This window comes from Nothoprocta perdicaria, unplaced genomic scaffold, assembly GCF_003342845.1.
Source record: "Nothoprocta perdicaria isolate Ctin4 unplaced genomic scaffold, notPer1 scaffold_260, whole genome shotgun sequence".
NCBI classification, from domain to species: domain Eukaryota; kingdom Metazoa; phylum Chordata; class Aves; order Tinamiformes; family Tinamidae; genus Nothoprocta; species Nothoprocta perdicaria.
Window position 1 is genome coordinate 77840 of NW_020455489.1, and position 20054 is coordinate 97893.

The 20054-nt window shown below is 45.3% G+C and overlaps 2 protein-coding genes across 3 annotated transcripts in view; both read right to left on the minus strand.

Moving 5' to 3' along the window:
* DKK1 (dickkopf WNT signaling pathway inhibitor 1) overlaps positions 1–208 on the minus strand; it is a 1847-nt gene extending 1639 nt beyond the window's left edge. The window contains exon 1 of the mRNA XM_026040676.1: positions 189–208. Within this exon, the coding sequence (XP_025896461.1) occupies positions 189–208 (20 nt within the window). The remainder of the gene's footprint in view (positions 1–188) is intronic.
* A 4965-nt stretch (positions 209–5173) lies between these two features.
* PRKG1 (protein kinase cGMP-dependent 1) overlaps positions 5174–20054 on the minus strand; it is a 320495-nt gene continuing 305614 nt past the window's right edge. For both annotated transcript variants that reach the window (XM_026040662.1, XM_026040661.1), the window contains exons 11-18: positions 15360–15499; positions 13897–13986; positions 12572–12713; positions 11228–11391; positions 10135–10257; positions 9963–10025; positions 9133–9199; positions 5174–6917 (exon numbers count right to left, since the gene is read on the minus strand). In XM_026040662.1, the coding sequence (XP_025896447.1) occupies positions 6819–6917; positions 9133–9199; positions 9963–10025; positions 10135–10257; positions 11228–11391; positions 12572–12713; positions 13897–13986; positions 15360–15499 (888 nt within the window). In that variant the 3' untranslated portion in view covers positions 5174–6818. The remainder of the gene's footprint in view (positions 6918–9132; positions 9200–9962; positions 10026–10134; positions 10258–11227; positions 11392–12571; positions 12714–13896; positions 13987–15359; positions 15500–20054) is intronic.

The following is a 20054-nucleotide window of genomic DNA, read 5'->3' on the forward strand; positions in this document are numbered from 1 at the left end:
GCATCCCGGCTCCGCCGCTGGGGGCGCAAGAGGGACCCGCGACGGGTCCCAGTCTCCCTCGACCCTGGCCGGGAGCGCCCCCCCCGCCCCAAACCTCCCGGTTTTCCCACGGCCCAATTAGCCCCGGAGCCGGGACCCGTTCCCGTCGTGTCCAGCTTGTTCCCCCTCCCGCCCCAGTCCACCGCAACCTGGACTGGGAGCGGGACATGGGACCAACCCCCCCCCCCCAAACTGTCCCAGTTTGTCCTCGACGCAATTGGCCCAGACTAGGACCTATTAATCCAGGACCGCCTCCTCCCCCCTCCTCCAGGCTCTCATACCCCTCCAGACCGGGACCCCCCTCCTTTTCCCCCCCAGGAAGCCCCAACTCCGGGCCGGGACCCTTCTCTTCCACCCCCCCCAACCCATTTGCCCCTGAGCCAGACCAGACCCCAGCCCACAGGCGACACCCCCCGTCTTTGACCCCCTCCAATTACTCCCACCAGTTGCCCCCCCCGCCTGAACTCAGGCCCCCCCCCCAATTTGCTCCCCCTCAACAGTCCCACCGATCCAGCCCTGATATTGGGCACCCTCTCCCCCACCCCACCCAGTTGTCCYGGATCCAACCTTGACCTGTCCCGTCCTGTCCACCTTGTTCGGCACCGCCTCCCACCCAACATTCACCTCAGCACGGGTTGGGACAGGGACATGGGACAACCTCTCCCCCASCTCAAATTCTCCCTAACCCCCCCAAAATAGTAATTCCCAAGTTAGCCCAGACACAGACCCCGGCACCTCCATCACATGCCCCCCCCAACACATCCCGAACTGGGATGGACACATGGGACCCCCCACCCCAAATTGCTCCCACCAGTTGCCTCCAATCCCCCAGCCTGAACCCAGGAGCCCCCTCCCAATTTGCCCCCTCGGCCCCAGTCTGGACCCAGGACCCCCTCACTCCTGGAGGGGTGGGAGGGAGGAGGGGTTAGGTTCAGGTTCCGATACGGGGGCAACTTCGGGAGATTGGGGATGAAGCGGTTGGGGGGGGAATGAGGGGGGTGGGTTGTTCCCGGATCTGGGACAGGCTGGGGAGTGACACTGGGGGTGTGCGGGGGAGGAGCTGGCCTCCATGGGGGTCACCGGGGACGGGGGGAGGGCTCAGTCCTGGCTCTGGGGACCATTTCCCCCCAGTTGTGCCTGCGCCAGCCTGGACCAGGAACCAGGACGCAGCCACCCCCCCGCCCCAGTGTCCCACCCACCCTAGACCAGGACCTGCCCCGTCCCTTCCAACCCATCCTATTCAGGCCAGATCCAGGACCTTTCCCCCATGGAGACCATTTTCCCCCCTGTCGAGTCCCCTCCTCACCCTCCAGGTCCGGGATCCCCCCCACCATGTCACCCCCCGACCCACTCCAGGACTCTGTTGACCCTGCACCAGTTCCTCAGACCCCTTTGCCCCTCGGGCTGGGGGTGCTGGTCTGCCTTTGGGCATCTTGGCAGGGTGGGAGGCCGTCCTGGGTCCAGGGTCCGCTCTGGGATGGTGACCTCGGGAGTTTGGGGATGGCTTGTGGGTTGGGGTCTGGTCTGGGTCAGGGGCAAAGGAGTCTGGGGGTCCCCGTGCAGGCTCAGGGCAGCTTGGCCAGGGGGGAGGTCCCGGGTCTGGGGTGGGTCGAGGGATGACATGATGTGTAGGGGAGTCCCGGTCCTGGAGGGCCGGGAGGGGACTCGGCGGGTGGGAAAGGAGCCTCCATGGGGGTCTCCGGCAGGGGAGCGGTCCTGGGCCGGGCCGGATCTCGGCAAATTGGGTCGAGGGCAAATAGGAGGCCGGGGAGGGGAGGGAGTTCCCGCAACCCCATCCCTGTCCTTGGCTGGACTGGGGGGACTGAGGGGGATGGGGTTTGGGGCGGGCGCCTCACGAGGGAGCTCTAGGTTCAGGTCCAGGCTGGTGGGGAGTCCTGGGTGCAAACTGGGGTGGGGGCGCGAATCGGGGGGAGGTCCTGAGTCAGGCTGGGGGATCCGGGACAAGAGGTGGGAGCAGTTCCCGAGGGAGTCGGGGGGGGTGCTCAGGGTCCCGTGTCCCCATTCCGGTCCAGGATGGATTTGAGGCGTGGAATGATGGGGGGGGGCTGGACCCGAGTCTGGCTCCCTATCAACAAGCCCCCGACCCCGTCCCAGTGCTCCCCAGCTCAGCTCAGCCTGGGACGGGGCCATGGGGAATTTCCCCCTTTCCCCACAACCTGGACCCAGCAACTGCCTCTCCAAACCGCTCCCCCGTATCCAGCGCGGATGCATCCCCCCCATCAGCTCCTCTGGAGTTCCCCCCGCAACCCATCCCAGACCTGGGAACCCTCTCAAACCCTGACTGGGATCTCCCGATCCTCCCCAACCCAACCTGGGCTGGGCACGTGGGACCCCCTCCTGCCCCCATTAGCCCCTGACCCAGCCTGGACCCAGTCACATCTATGTGTGTATAAATATATATATATATACACACACACACACACATATATACATATCCTCCCTATTTATGTATTTATATATTTATATATTTATATATTTATATATTTATATATTTATATATTTATATATTTATATATTTATATATTTATAAAGCCTATTCTTACTCTGCCATACATCTACCCTCTCTTAAATACATATCCCCCCTATATATTTACCCATCTCTCTCCATACCCTCCTATATCCGCCCCTATATACGACCAGGCAGCACTGAGCAGCGACAGCCCCTAGAAGTGCTCTCCAAAAGTTCTCCTTTTTATTATTTCGTTGCTAGAAAGTGTACAACAGGCACTCAGCAGTTACAGTGGAGGGGCGACACTCAGCAYAGAACAAAAGCCGGGAAATCCAAGGCGAAAAGGGGGAAAAAAAAGGAGGGAAAAAAATACCAACCCCCCCAAAAAAGAAAAAAATAACATAAAACAACCTGGCCGTAGGACCATATCCAAAGAGTGCAACTGGTCCAGCGATGGATGTCTCCTAATTAAACACTGCACGGTCCAATTCGAGATGGGAAGAGGATGAGGTTGTGAAGAGGACAGGGTTAGGAAGAGGTTGACCTTGGGAAGAGGATAGGGTTGGGGAAAGGATGAGGTTGGGGAAGAGGATGGGGTTGGGAAGAGGAAAGGGTTGGGAAGAGGTTGAAGGTAGAAAGAGGAAGAGGTTGGGAAGAGGATGGAGTTGTGAAGAGGCTGAGGTTGGGGAGAGGATGGCGTTGGGAAGAGGAAAGGGTTGGGAAGAGGTTGAAGGTGGAAAGAGGAAGAGGTTGGGAAGAGGATGGAGTTGTGAAGAGGCTGAGGTTGGGGAGAGGATGGCRTTGGGAAGAGGAAGGGGTTGGGAAGAGGACGGGGTTGGGAAGAGGGTTGAAAAAAATATCTGAGACGTAAGAATACAAAATAAATCTGCTCCCATTTTGTTGAGCGGTGCAAACACCATGCAAACTTTATTATTATCATTATTAATTTATTTTTCTTTCTTTTTTTTTTTTTTTGGTTAGTTCATTGGTTTTGCGTCAAAACCCCAGGTTGTTTCTCTTTGTTTTTGGGCGACGGTACTGCGCCGTAGGTCACATCTGCACGGCTTCGCAAAACAGGAATGCCTGTATACGGACTGCTAGGATGTCATATAGTAAACCTGACCCGCACGTACATGTATACATTTCACAGAAATGACTCTGTATCTCATCAACGGATACACAGCTCTGGTTACATTGAACAGAAATAAGAGAACGACGGCATCATTTCTGTAGGTCGTCAATAGTATATATATATATATATATATATATATAGTAAAGGCTTAGAAATTGTCAGCAGAAAGAACTGTAAAACGCAGCAAGCTAAGAAAGGACAACATTTCTTTTTGAGGTGTGTTTGTCTCCATCATGCAGCATAACACCAAATTCCTCTTTTTTTTTGTGTTTTTTTTTTTTTTTTTTTTAATAGGATGCCATGGATTTAAGGCACTTGCAACAACGCCAGATAGCCGAGTCATGGTCTCAACCGATGGGACAAATGAGTTAACGGTACCGTTGACATAAAAGTCAATAATACTGACAATCATGACATTAATTCAAGTCTACGTTGCTCCATAAAAACATTACGTTACAAAGAAGGAAACGGAGGGGATAATGCTGTGGGACGCAAAAGGAAAAATTAAAAAAACGCATATGTGTATACCACAAAATACCGACAGAAATACCTATTTACAGAAATATTTGCCTGTGGTCCTGTTGTTAAATAAGGGGTTACCTATGGGTAATGCGGCACAGTACGAAGCTACAGGTCGCCTGTATCTTAAGGACACCAATCTTAACACGCTTGCTATAAATACGGCAGCTGGTTCCCCTCATAGGAAGACACAGTCGCCCCATTTATTTTTTTTTTAACAAAAAAAGGAGACCAAGAAGTAAAGACAGTATGTGGAAACATGAAGGCAATCAGTTGGTGTGAATATATATATATATTTATATATATTATGCAACTCAAATATATTACTTGTAAATGAAGACGTATATTATCAATATACATATGCTAACCATGTTTAAAAGATGCGTCGTAGAGGTGAGGGAAGTCAAGTGAGGTGTTTGGTTATCAAAATAAATCTATATCCAATGCAGTGCATGCCACACGAGTCGGGTTATCATTATTGCGTGCGGCACAAGGGAAAAAGAAACCGAGAGGTGGAAAGAGAATAACCCCTTTCTAAAACATCCTGCGAGGTTCTCAGTTCTCTCACCTCCCCCCAAAAAAAGCCATCACCCTTGGCAAGTCCTTGCTTGACTTGAACCCTGGACCTCAAGGTTGGACTTGAACCTCAAGCCCTAAACATTGCACAACGTCCTCTTTATGGGCTTCTGTGCAAAGGTGGTCCAATGTAGTCATCAAGCGAAGACAGTGGCGGGGGATGTGAAGACAGAATTTGGCTTTAATGCAGCCGGGCAACTCTTGGGTTGGTAGGTCACCTCGCTGTTATTTTAGCCCTAGTATTTAGTATTCAACCCTTAAGATGAACTAGTTCTGCGTAGATTTGTCCTAGGCAAGCGATTCCCAGTGGACGCGGTTACTGTCTTCTCCCCGGGGTTTCCAAGGCAAACGCGATGCCYGACGTGATTAACGGTAGAAGAAATAACCTGGCGTTATTGCGCTGAAAACGTTGTCTTAAAAAGCACGGAGAAAGCTCAGTGAAACAGGCTGGTTTTAAGGAAGGGGCCTGCATTAACCGAGCTCTTCGGCCAGCTTTAGATACTGTTGAGACTGTCATAGGAGTGGAGAAAATGTCTTTTGAGTAAGCTCTGCTCAGACTCCCCAAGTCACCTGCATTGGGAAAGTGGAGAAGTGTTGGGAATTAGCATGAGAGTTAAAAAAWATATATATTTTAAGTGTTTACTCCTTTTGGAGGTGAAGCTCCAACTCAAGGGATCAAGGTCAAGGCAAAGACTCTTGGCCTTTGGGGAAATACTCCTGCAATGAAATGACACATGGAGGTGGACGTACATGTACCATAAAAGCCAACAATTCCAAAGAGTCACCAGGACGTGCAGGAGAACTGCCAGTCCTAGCAAGGAGATGACCTGCTGTGACTAGCACAAGTTGGTCTTGTGAGTCCAGTGCAAGATCTCCCTTTAATGCGACCCAATTTTCTGTGGGTGTCTCTGGAGTGGCATTAAGACTGCACTTTGAGGTGCAATCTTCCAGACAGAATGACCATCCTGGCCCTGCACCATGTGTTTTTGCCTGCGAAATAAACATGGAGGAGATGTCAAAATGCAGACAATGTTTTCTCAGAGCTCAATGGAAAGCGATGCCTCTTGCTACATATTTCTGAAATGGTTGTGGACTCAGTACCTATATTAGCAGATGAAGGATGTACGTAGCACCTGTAAAGTACATTACRGATCTTAAAATCTCCCTTTGGATGAAAGTCAAGCTTATTTTCAAGCCAAAGAACCGATCCATAAGACCAATTGGCTGCTGTCACTTTTACATCTGTTATTTAAGTGCTATTTTATATGTAAAATGAATARTTTCATGATTATTTTTTTGTCATGCAGTTAGGTATCTGTACCAGAAAGAAAGAATAACATCCCTTGTGTTGTTACACTCTGTTCTCTGTTGAAGGTGAGAAGCAACCAATATCTGCTCTAACAGTTCTTAACAGCATCTAGAGCAGTTGTGCTTTTATTACGTCAGGTTAAATCATAATAAAAAAAAAAAATTCCAAAAGAAAGAGGAACGGTAACATTCAGTCCCATCATGAATACTGCTCACAAAGAAAAAGGACAAATCTTACAACTGCTTTGACACCAACTCTTGGACCGATGTGGGTTTTTTTTTTTTTTTTTTTGTGGTCCACCCTTGTTTCTTCACTGGCCTACAGTAGAAGACCTACAGAGCTTGACGTGCGGGAGGAGCCCTGATCCTGTACTGCGCTTAGCGGCAGCACTTAATAAATTACTATTGATCCTACCGATAAAAGCCAGTGCCTCGCAGCTAGAATTGCATCTTACGCTACGCTGTCTTTCAACTTGGATAATTAGAGCGTCGCAAGAACGTCGCGGTGATAGAAAACGTATCTCTTTACCGGTGAAAGGCTTTGCGTCAGGACCACCACATGTCAACTGCTATTTTAAGTTTGAACAGAAAACATGAAGAGCACTATTGTCATCTAAGCGAGAAGTCCTAATGCCACTGTAGTTACTGTAGCAGCATCAATCAAGGCATCATGGTGACCCCGAGCACTAATCCTCCCCAACTCTTTCAGTTCTGCTGGCAGCCACGTCCCAGGAAGCTGTCTTCAGCAAGGCAGAAGCAGGTAAAAGAAATACATTAAAAATCTATGTCCCATCCTGAGTTGTCGTCAGGGGGCGGTTCGTCGTTGTCCTCAGGGAAGCTGTCGAAATTGCTTGTGTCCGTCGGAGATGCAACCTGCCGAGAGAACAGAGGTAGAAGGTGGGGCGGTCAACCCGGCTCGTTGCGCACGCTGGCAGAGAGACATTGCTATTCCTAGGATGCATCTGCATTTCCAGTGATGGATTTTGACACAAATGAGTTTGCCCTGAACTGTAACAGAGCCAAATATTAATGCTTCCAATGAAGCAGAAAGTCTGAGTTTCATCCATCTAATAGAATTAATAGAATTATGAAAGCTAAGTACCTTTCTCTCTCTCTCTTTTTTTTTGGGGGGGGGGCCAAGGAGGGAGACTAAAAAGTGTAATTTTAAACCTGCCGTAATTAGATAACTTTTCTGCTTTACGACAATAATTAAAACTTTCCTTTGCCAGGCTCCCAATAGATTCAATGTAATTTTAAAATCAGAACAAAAATAGACCAGCTGCTCCTCCAGGCAAAAATAATGTGARTTTTACTAGAGCAAAGTCAGTGCTTTCAGCAGCACCTCAAGGTCGCCAGYGTGGATTTGGGGAGGACCATATTGCCCATGGCAAGGCTGTTTAAGGAAACACCTTAGATACAGCGTAATCATTTCATGTCCCTTGTGTAGCTGCTGCAGAACTTGGAGTCCAGCTTGTCCTCCAATAAGTTTGTGAAMCAGTTGGCTTGTGATGAATTCTGGCCCAGAGACTGCACTTCTTTAGGAAGAGGCACTAGGAGCRGGAGCGTCCTTGCAGGGCCCCTGCCACCATCATAGATGCCAGTGGCAGTATCAAGGCTTCACTGCTTTCCTGAAGCAAYATCCAGGAGCAGGTTGTCCTTCTGGTAACAGAACTGAGAACTTTTGCTCACATCTGCTTCAAACAGTGGGCTGTTACGTGTATATGGGAGACAGCATATCACTCTCTTGGGGACAATCACAGATATGTTCCCCAGTAGGAGGGCACTGGACCCAGGAATATACACCCTGTTAGGGCCAAGAAGCAACTCCAGCAAGATCCTGTTGTTCTGCTTGGGGGTTAGACAGCATAGATGCCTTGAATCTCACAGTGGGTCTTGTACTTAATCCCTCCCTTAGTCCTTCATGACAGACTAGCGGAGCTCATGTTTCAATATCCATGTAGTATGTGGAAATAGGGATGGCTGTGCAAAGGAGAACATGTGGATTTACGGCACAGGAACCCCTGGTGTAGCAGCAAGGAGGTGGCTACTCTGTTGAAGAGATGAGTACAACTGTCGTCTACTAGAATGAAGATCAAACTCGACTTCATGTTGGGTGAAAGCCTTGCATACACTTTCCCTAAGCYAAAAATCCAGTAAGGAAAAACACATTTGGACATTTCCAGGTTACACCTCACTCCTAGATCAACCGGACATTGAAACTGTAAGTAAAGGGGAAAACTCARTCTCACTGTCCAACTTGGCAACACCTCCCACAATGAGAAAAGGAGGCAGCAAACACTCTTGCTCCTTCATTACCAGGAAAAACAAACGGTGCTGGAGGATTTAGTTGTGGAGCCCTGCATGGTGCTGCAGGAGGTAGAGGACCACGTGTGGACCGAGCAAAGGGGCACAACGCAATGCAATTGCAAATACCATCTCTCTTGATGATCCCGCAGGAGAGGCACGAAGGGAAAAGGGATTAGGCTGAAACAAGGGGGGGCAAGGTAATTTCTGCCAGCTAATCCTGTTTGTTTTCCCTTTGCAGCGGGCTCCATGGCTGAAGAGCTCACAAAGACATCAAAGCAAGGGCTTTGCTGCAAAGGAAAATGAGGAGTGCTGTCCCTCCAAGCCTGCCCCCGGTTAAAGATAAACTAGCTGGTACCAGAGCTTTTCATGTAGGACACGGATGCGGGAGAAAAGGGCAAAAAGCACAAAAGAAAAGATGAGGGAGATAGGTTAAGCAAGGAAGGAAGAAGGCAAACAAAAATCCCACTTGTTCCAGCAAAAAAAAAAAAAAAAAAGAACTAGGAGAAAGACAGACACATCAGAGAAAAAGGGGGAAAAAGCAGCAGCTCTCCATGGCAATGTGAAAAGCAGAGGATGAACCAAGTGCAGATGCACTTGGTGAAAAAAGCAATATAACCATAGCAGTGGGAGACCCTTTCACCCTCTTTCCTCCTGGGAAGACACCTCTTCCTAAGACCCTAAGGCCCTAAGACCCTTGAAGAGATTGCCAGGAGACAAAGTGCACATGGAAACACCTCCAAAACTGACTTTGTCAGAAACAGAAAACAAGTGATGAACTTACACTGGGTATTATAGGAGGTGTCAGTGTCCCTTTTCGCAACCCTTCCCAGTTAAAGCCTTCAAACCATCTGGAAAGGAGAGAATAAGAAAGCACATCAGGAAGTTAGACGTACAGCTGAGGTATAATTGCAGCACAGAATTATATTTAAATTACTTCTGCAGTTCTGTTCTCCAAAATTGTCTAATTAGTGCTAATATTTCTTCTTGCAATCATTATATATGCATTCAGCTAACAAAGTGTGTGGAACAACCTAGTGGAGTTTAAATTCCAMGTGCTCAGAAGACCACTGTACTTCACAGCAGGTGTCCTGGCAGCTGCTGTTTGCTCCCTACGGGGTTGATCACCCTCAACCGAGACCCTTTATATATATATCTATATGTCCTCCTCTCCATCTGCTTCTGCTCGAGMTTTGGCAGCTCAGGCTGGTGGGGTGAGCTGTGAGTTGGACATTCAATGACAGCTCATTGGCATTGTTTTGGGGATGGGAGCAGAGAAGGACCACRGGGAAACCTTGGAAAGGGATTCTCCAAACCAAAAAATAAAGTGCAAACAGACTGAGCTGTTTCCAAATGACCATCTGCACTGTAATAACCCAAATGTGGAGGTCTTATGCAATGTGCGATCCATTTTTGCTCACAGGTAAGGTTAGAAGATATACCAAAATACCGAAGAAGGAAAAAAAAAAAAAACAGGTGCAAATTAAAGTCTAAAGCAAGAAGGAAGGGATAAGCCAAAGGAATTGAAGAAAATGGATTTTCACAGAAAATTAAAGCCTTTGAAAGGAATCTTTCCATGAGTTAAAATGATGGATGGTTGGCAAGGATGCTTACTTGTGCTTTTGGATGTCTTTTACTCCATTTTTCAAGTTCCCTAATCTTTCTGATGGATTGTCCCTGTAAAAGAAATAATAATACAGGTTACTTTTTTTTTTTTTTTTTAATCACACCATGGGAGTCATTTCTCTGTGCCTTTGACAGAACCAAATATATTTCATGCATTTACCTGCATAGTTTTTTAATTAAGTTAGCAGCATTTTTGGCAATCTTCTTTGGAAATTCAATCATGTCAATTCCCCTTAATATGATATTGTAGGTCTTCATGGGGTCTGGGCCTGAGAAAGGTGGACTTCAGAGGAGACAGAAAGAGAAGGATCAAAAGCTTGCCTTTAAAATAGCATTAAAGCCTGCTATATTTATATTTATCTACATAAGCCACCACACAACAAATCATAGTTTCCAACAAAACATTGTGTGAGAAATGAGAACCAGAAATGCTTTGTCTCCTATGTCCTTCACCCCCTTTTTTTTTTTGGCCAAGATGCTCTGACACTCCCTGATACAAGGAGCTCTGATACTTAAATAAAGGATAGTTTTCTAGTTAGTGCAAAGGAAGTATCAAAGAGCAAAGTCCTCTTCTCCAAGTAGCACAGGCTGAAAGTCCTGTTTCTATCAGGCCTTGGGTCCTGCCAGCTTGAGGAACAAGGCTCTGAGCTCTGCTCCTTAGCTTATTTTCTTTTTGATGCTGTGACACATYATCCTTGGGGACTGACTAGGTTTCCCTTGGCTCAATAGAGCTGGTTGGGTGAAGCACAGCACCGCATGAACAAACAGTTCTCAATATGGAGAGTAGGGTTGTCTTGCTTTGGGCTACCCTATCGTGCCCACGCCCATCATATGACAGGGCCAAGAACTGCACAAGTACTTAAGAAACGCAAACAAGAAGAATATTTTAGATGGCAACACTTGTACCTAAACTAAACTAAGCGAAGGGATGGCTCTAGTGACTCAAGTCTCCACCCCATGAGCCCTAGTGCTCTTCCAGATGTGCAAGATCCTACCACATTCGCCACCACTCTGCAGGAACTGCAAACCCTTTTCCCACCACCTCAACCCAAAGCTGAGGGTTAGAAAGGAAATTAAAATACACATATATATACACATATATACACACGCAGGGTTCAACAGGATAGCATTTAGATTCTCTGGGCCACAATGGCACGTGTCCGCTCGGCATCTTCCAGGTTTCTAATCAGAGTGACAATGGCAGAAGCGCTCTGCTCTGTTTTTATCAGCTGTGCTGGCTCCGATGCCCATACCTGCCAGTCAGGAGTTCATACATTAAGATTCCCAGTGACCAGTAGTCTGCTGAAATGTCGTGACCTTTGTTCAGGATGATCTCTGGGGCTACGTACTCRGGAGTCCCACAGAAAGTCCATGTTTTCTTTCCAAATCCTATTTTCTTTGCAAAGCCAAAATCGACCTGTGAAGGGAGCCGAATTGCATCAGGGCACAGAAACACAGGCAAATGCTTTCCTTCGAGCAAAGCAGAGCAGCAACATGATTTCCTCGTGGGAATATTATCATAATCAAAGCAGCGTGGGCTCTTCAGAAAGCAGATGGCACCCATGATCTATTATTATTATTGCCAATTTATYCTTGCCAATGTTTGGTTGATGCAACTTAAATTGCTCGCAGCTCAGGTTGTTTTTGATTTTTATTGACTTTTTTAACCTGAGCAATGAACTGTTCYGCTTAGTTCATTGATTTCAGAAGGAAAGAGCAGCGCCAGCATGTGCAGCTCACACTGATCTTGCTCCTCTTCCAACTGAAACTCAACTGAGAATCCCCAAAGACACCTTCAGGCAGGGTGAGAAGTGGGGGAGTGTATTTTCTCCCCATTTAACCCCACAGAGGCCATGCCTGAGCTCACTAGCTGCTGTCCATCCTAAATCCTGACCATGGAGGCATCCGCTGAGAAGCTGGAAGCAATCATGAAAAACTGGATTGCATTGGGAACCCAAAGAATCCCAAGATGACCTATATTTAACGAGATTGCCTTATTTTCTGGCTCTACCCACTTGTCCATCAACGGTTAGCTCTGCCCTCCCTTGCCCTCRGGGCTGTGTGTGCCCATACATAGTGGTCTGTAGCACACTCTGCTGTCCCTTGATAGCCATGAAAAAACCTTCACCTTCTCAAAACACTGCAATCCAAAATGAACACCATCCTCAAATGACTGGGGTAGATCATGCTGTGACATCTGAGATACTTTTCTTGTCTCACACTGGCAGTCCCAATGGATGACCCCCCAATGGATGACCCCCCAATGGATCAAAGACCCCAAAGGCCTCAGATGGTGTCATTGGGGTGCATGCACCAAACCAAAATGGTCTGACCTACTGCTCCTGGCAGTGGGTGCTACCCCCAGTGTCTCTTCCCAGAGATAGGGAAGAGTCCTTCATCCAAGAGGCAGAGATGTTGGCCCTTGGTGCCTCTCAGGGTGGTGGGAGGTCATCAGCCCCTCTTGGAAACAGCCCTCTTTTTAGGGTGGTGGTGTCTCATCTTTCACAGACGTAGAAAAGTCTTTTTTTTTTCCTTTGGTTTGGAGTTTTGCTTTTCTTTTTTTGTTATTTTTTTTAAGTGAAGCTATGGGCTCTTACCAGCTTGGCATAACCTCGATGATCCAGAATGAGGTTTTCTGGCTTGAGGTCCCTATAGATGATTCCTTTGGAATGCAAGTAGGCAAAAGCTTCGACCACGCACGCAGTATAAAACCTGGTTGTTGAATCTTCAAACGAACCTCTGTGTAATACGACAAAGGGATAAGAAAGGGAACTGCGATTAGTTTTTATAGGACCAGGCTGTTACCACCCATCATCAGAGCTCAATTTGGCAAGGTGTTAGCCGTTCTACCCAGAGTCAAGTCAACCAGGTTCCCTTTTACTTTCCAGCCACATTCATATCAAATGTTCAGATTAAAGAATGCTAAAATTGTATTTTATCATGGCATCATATAGGTAATTATTTCAGGTAAGTCCCTTGCAAGTAAAAAGTGTTTTTTTTTTAATTATAAACCCTTGAGTTTTGGGCCATGCACACGTTTTGATCCCCACCTACTGTGACATTCAAAACCTTATGAGGCTGATGTTTGCAACTGAGAAAAAAAAGCAAAAAAGGAGAAAATTGTTGCAATTTGAAGCATTAATTTCAAATTCAGCAGAAACCATGCCGTTTTTCATCCTTGTTCTCTTTTCTCTTTTTCAAAGCCCCTAGAGAAGGAAGCTGCAAGGCAGACGAAAGCACTTCTAAGCTAGATGGCAGCAGACCCACAATTTAAAGGCAAGAGAAACACAGATTAAATGACCAGTCTCTGTAAATGAAACACGAGGACATACAGGTGCCTGGCAAGTTTGCTACCATCCTAATTTTAATGGTCCAGAGAAGGCATGTTCTTAGGAAAAATCAAAAACATCCATTTTAGATAGTTAAGAAATTATATACATATTTCTTTCACTACTTTTCTTTTTAGCTACAGAAAGCTATGTTCAAAGTATGATGCTATTAAATAGCTATATCTGATTTATCACACTGTTTCCTGCACTAGAATTATGCCTTGTTCACATATCATGTGCACACACACAACCCATCTTCTTTGTCTTTCCATGTTTAAAACCCAAACTCCTGCAAGTTCAAGCCCTCAAAGAGAGGAACCCCGTGCTTTCAGACAGAGCATGACAAAATAGCCTTCACTGGCATAGTCTTRTATATATCTGATGCAGCTTAAATCAGTCCTTGGGGTATTCTTGGGTATAACCAGATTCACTTGATCTAGAGTTAACTGTATGAGAAAAGATGACTTCCTAGTCTCACCAGGATCTTAAATCAAAGCATRGTCTTGCACATGAAATATAAAGATCTTTGAAGTTGTCTGAAGGCCTGCTGGAAAATATCCCACTTTTTCAGGCAATAGTTTCTTCAAACTTACCTGTCCCTGAGAATTGTCCAGAGCTCTCCCCCTAGACAAGCTTCCATCAGCATGTACAAATATTTGCTGTCCTTGAAYGTCCTGTAGAGCCTGTTGTTGGCAAACAAGAGATTGCAGTCAGAGACCCCGTGTCTTGTAGACCACGGGCAAGACTTTGGCCTCTCTTCAGGCCTCTATATCCAGTGGGAAATACTTCAGGAGAAGCTTAGTGTTTAAATGGCAGAACATACTGTGGACAATGGGAGCAAAGCTCCATCACTATTCTAGGTAGTAAAAAAAAAATGAAACTAAGTAAATAAAAACAGGGCATTCAGTACTACCTGCTTTGTTATATTTTAATATTAAACGTTTATTTTTTTTCTTTTTTTTTTTTCCCCCAAAGCCCTTTTTTATTGTAGGGCCATCCTCTTTATCTAAAAGGGGATATTCTTAACATTTTGTGTCAAAAYGGCCCCGTTGCTGGCTGGCCCCACAATTCACTTCCCATTACATTAGCTGATCAATGCAGATCAACTTGATAAGAGGCATGTACAGGCTGAAACAATTTGCAAGGACTATTTGGCTCGGGTCTAGGTAATGGAGGYATGTTGGGGAATCAGATCATAAAGATCACGGACGTGTAAAGGGAACTGAGGCCACACACAGTGTCATCCTGCTTCCTCCAAGCRGCAGCAGTTGTGGCAAATGAATCAAATGTGAAGGTGAAATAAATGCTTCAAAAGTAACTAACAGCTCAGATGGTGATGAAAAGCAGGCAGAGTGCCTTTTGCTTTATTCCTCCACTTTAGTTGAGGGAAAATAGCCTTGGAGCAAACAACTTGCTGCATCGGAGACTTCTGTGCTGGGATGGTTATGACAAAGGGCATCAGGGAGCTTCAAGACATTGCGCTGCATCAGGACTGAGCAAGAGCTAAGGAGATCTGCTGGTCCCAAATTGAGTTTGGGACCCATTTCCAAGAGCTCTCTGGATTACCTTGTTATTGAGCAGAGCCAGGATGGTGGAGGTGTTCCCAAGGGCTCTGAAGGAAGAGGCTGACTGGTTTCCACCCTGTGCTAAGAAAGCATCTCTAGAGCTTCTTGGGAGCAGAAATGTTCTCCAGCAGAAGCCAAGGGCCTCGGTCATCTCCTTAAGTGGGGGATGAATCCTCCTTGTGAGGTTCCCTCTGCTCTGTGCTAAGTTAAGYCCCAGGCTTAATTTAGGCTTGGTGTCATGTTGGTAGCATGGCGAGAAGCCCCCTCTTCACTATAGACAGGGTAATCTCATGCTGTCCTGGAGACAACCTCATCCTAAGGTCCTGYATTAGCAGTTGCTTGCAGGTAAGCTGTGGCCAAAATATTTCTGTAGTGATGCTAAGATTATTCCTATCCATTTTTCACRGCAATACGGTTTTAAATGCTAACTTTTTCCCCTATATTTTGCAAGTATTTTTCCCCAGCAAATGTACAGGCTGGAGGGATGGTACCTTACGATGAAGTCCGAGTGGGCACTCTGCATTATCTGCTTCTCTGACCGTATGTGCTCCTGCTGCCTCGTGTCCACTATGTGCCGCTTCTTCAAGATCTTCATGGCAAAAGTTTTCGATTCTTCACTTTTCAACTGCACCTGGGACAAAGTAGGCAGACCCAGTGGTGAGAAACACATCTTAGCATACATCTTCCCATGCCATTCCCATGCTGCGGCGGTTTTTAATATAATGCTCATCACAGGTGGCAAGGAATCTCCCCACWATCAAAAAAGCTAAAGGAAATAAAATAACATACATCAAAAGGCATCTCTAAAACTTACTGCATCAAAGGGAAAACCCAACCATCAGCACAACTCTTGCTAAGATGCTGCTAGATACAACGTGTATAAAGCCCTATAACTAGTTGCTAAAAACACATGCAGCAATGCTGGCAGGGATGTTTGGGCCGTGAATGTTTTTCAACATTCACGCTGCTTTGTCATGTTATTCCTTTTAATCTTGAGTCTCAATAACCTATTTTTAGGCTGATTTCCCGAAATGAGGGTGAAATGATCCCTCTGCTTGCTTGCCAACACTGCCCTAGTAACTTCTGAACCCTAGAGCTTTTTCAGGTAGCACTGAAAGGCATCCACAAATCTCAAAGATACTCCTCATGCCACCAATCAGTTGAGACCAACTGCTAGGTAGAGGAGAAAGACCCCGAAGAGGGTCGGCAAGGCAGGAAAGGCAGGTGGACGGAGGTGTAAAATGTTCCCTTTTGCGGGAGATGGGTGCCCAGGCTGCACAYGAGCAGAAGAAACATTGCAGTCCCTTCCCTGACATGTGTATCAGAGCAGAAATGGGGCTGGAGATAGAGGGGAAGTGAAAAAAAATGCACAGGCAAGAGACTCAAAAACACAAACCCAGGAAAAAAAAAATGGATTCAGCTGGTTCCACAGCTTGTGGAGAAACTTGCTCACTAGGAAGGCTGAGAGCTCAAAAAYGGAGAGTATTTTATCTCCCAAGTTGAAGCACGACATCGTTTTGGATCCACCCAAGCTCTTAAAAGTCTCAAATTCTCCATTTCAAGTCTTTAATGACTTCCTAGTCCAACAACATACTGTCAAACAGTAGAAATAGAATCCCATATATCCACCTGCCCCCTGGAGACGGGCACCTTTTGTGGCATCTAAGAGGCCTTCAGGAATGGCAGAAAGAATAAGTGGGATCTCCTCCGTCTCCTCCTTTTTCCACACATTCCTACAATTTCCAAATGATATCACATTGCTCGAACATACACGGTAGTACCAGAACTGGCAAGAGGAATATATTTTTATCACTGTCTGTCAGCTAACCTGGCACATGCTTCAGGTTGTGCTCAAAGCAGACATTCATTTCAGTTGTTGGAAATTAATCTATCCATCTTTTCCTGACAACCATCTTTACTTKCCATCCCTTACTAGTCACCACTAAACCATAAAGAAAGAATAGAAGATCAAATCAGAAATCCAGCTTGTCTTTTAGATTAGGAAATAACATTCATAGGAGTGCATTTTTATATAGCATTTTTTATTTTCTTCATAACAGAAATATGGGCTGATACTAGATACAGCAGTATATTCAAAATCCTTCCTTGTAATCAAAATCTTGACTAGGTTCCTCTCTGTTTCTTTTGTTCACATTATAGTTCAGACCATGTAGCCTCTCCCAGATATCAAGCTGGTCCTGAGATGTCCTCTCCAACCCACAAAGACACATACAGTTGAAGGACACCAAAACCAAAAGGTAGAATCTGAGTTGGTCAAACAATACACCACACCGACTCTCAACACAACCATAAATGATTCAGAAATGCACACTAATAAATAAGAATCCACTTTCTACAGCTAAATATTTCCTTGTAAATGCTTTGATGTATTTATACTACCTTAGAGGCTTCATCCATAATGACCCAAGACACAGATGTTACAGTTCTTTACGTGTCACCAACATAAATCACACCTGCTCACTRCCTTTTAGAAAGAAGCTGAAGAATTTCACGGCATGCAACTTGTATTTTTCTTTTAAAACTTCTCAGAGTTTCCACATGATGTCTGTCTGCTGATTTGTGGAATGAAATGACGGCAAAGGTAAAGAAAAATCCAAGGTCATATCAACGTCCTTGAAGAAACAGCAGGCGGCTTTTCAGCTACCCACTTGTGTCTTACTCTTYGCATATCTCAGCTGAAGACCAGAAGATCACAGCACCAAAGTTTTCTAGCTGAGGGTGAGTGAGTTGCTTGGGGAAAGCTCTGAAATATATATTTTTAGGAAGAGGGGGAAAAAATGCGCAGCCCATCTGCTCCAACCCAGACGTGCTGGGAATGGGGCTGCACAGAATTTACCGAAGCTTGCCAAAAAATATGAAGGTTTGGTAGGACTTGTCACATATTTATTGGCCTGCTCTTAGCTTTTCCCTGTTTTCTAGATGTATGGATTGACTAAACAAATTGCTACGAGCAATCCTAGAGGAGAAGGAGGAGGAGCTACARGAGCAAGATGCAACCAGGGTTATCCAGATCATGCCACTTACCCTCAAACATGTGCCTGACTGTGCCCTGAGCCCCAAGGTAGGATGTGACCTGGCCACAAACCTCCTGTCCTCACCAAACTTTGTTAGTGGAGCTACCTCCTTCACCCGGAGAGACAACTCAAGCACTTCTCAGTCAATCTGTCAGTTAACCAAAATTATATAACGAAGAGTGGCGTGAATAAATCAGTGCTCTTCCACTTCTGATATGCTGCTTTAGTGCTACTTTAGTAACATAAAATGTGACGGTTTCTCCACTTTTTTGTCTGTCCCAAAGGATTTTTTTAACTACTTTACTTATTTTTTTTTTTTAGGGATGTCTGGAACCACGAAGGGTCCAACCTGCTTTCCTGTACTTATTTGTATGGCTTCAAAATAAATATGCCAAAGGAAATTAATGAGACAGAGGAAAAAAAAAAAAGGCAGCATTTCTATTTGATACTTGATAATGTTATCGCTGTCACAAATGTTTAAATATAGATCAAACAAGAGGTTACACTTAGCCAACACAAAACTCGGCCTTCACGCCACAGCAGAAATCAGATACAATTTCCACTTGCATTCTTAATCTGCTTCACATTACAGCAGATTTGACAGCATTTGAGAGTGCTGGATGATTAGTTTGTATCAAAACATGCAGTTGAGATGCAAGAAATGGGCTTAATTTGGGATCTCTTTTCCTTTGGATTATTTTTCTACGTGGCTTGATGAGCAAATTTACTGCTGTTTGTGCATATTTGAAAAAATAAACCTTGTCAGCTTCCCCTCCTCTTCAGCCTGCCTGCTCTTGTTCATTTTTCTACTGCCAAATGGGGCTAATAATGACAACTATTTTCTTGATRTAAATCTGGGAAAATCCCTGTCCTTCTACTATTTTTGCAAGCAATATTTTTCAAAATYAAACCCAAGACAGCAAATAGAAAACACTTCTAATACTAGTCTGATTTGGCTATCCTACTGATTCATTCAGACTAATTATTTTACAYATTGTTCAAGTTTCGGTTTCATTTTGAAATGCTGTTTCAAAAATGAAAAAAAAATTCAAGTCATGGGGACTTTTCATTTATTGAAAACAAATAAACAAAAATCCCAAACAAACAAAAATCCCAACCTCAAAACATGTACACACACATATACATATGTTATACACATAGACATATACGCATATATATGTGATGTATATATGCATATTTATCTACATCTATAGGAAAAGCAAATAGGCTGCTGAGAACCAACTGTGCCCCAATTACCATGAGAAAAATAGCCCCAGGAACCACAAAAGCCACGGAGATATAAACCTTGGGAGTGGAGGAACTGGATAGAGGGGTTGGAATATTAACCTTTCAAACCAAGCTGCCATCACAATATCCTAAATGCTGCAGAATAGGAAAAGTCAAAGTTCCCCCATGTGGAAGCTCRACTTTGACTCAAAATTGTTCTGAGTGACATCTTTTATTTCCAAGGCTCCAGGATTACTGGTTTGGTGGAGACCTGCTGAAGCCTGGGATCTTGGTCACTTCTCTCCCRAACTAGGAGAGTTTCTAAGAGCATCTACATGGGACAACTACCAGCCTCAATCTCTCTACCCAGGTCTTGGTAAGACCTTGCCCAAACTTGCCTTCTTGATAAGTTAAATATATTTCTGGTTGCTTCCCTTTTCTTCTTCCCTTCCCTCACATCTTCCCTGCATAGCCATTGCCTTTCTTGAGTGCAGGACCTCAGAGCACTGATGGTAAGAGTAAGAATCAAGGCTGCTGTAGATGTCCACATTTTAGCTGATGGTGGGGATTTAATCCATGAGAATATTGAAGCTGCAAGTTCATGGAAAGGCCTAAGGCCAGGGGAAAATTATAAATAAAGTTTTGAATTGTAGTAGTATTGAATTTGGAGCATGGTCCAAGTGCCACTCTAAAGAGGTGATGCACAAAGCCAGAAGGAGGTAAAACTCACGACCCGGGRTAGTTTCTGAAGGATTCTTATCCAGGTAATGAACTGCATTCTAGCAACACAAAATCAACAAAAGCCCCATCTATAATTGAACCAGACATTTGTAAAGTGAAGCATATTGAGAAAATAAAGTTTGCATSTGCTCTGCAAATATGCACTGACCCAAATATGGCCGTGATGTGCTATCACACACAGAT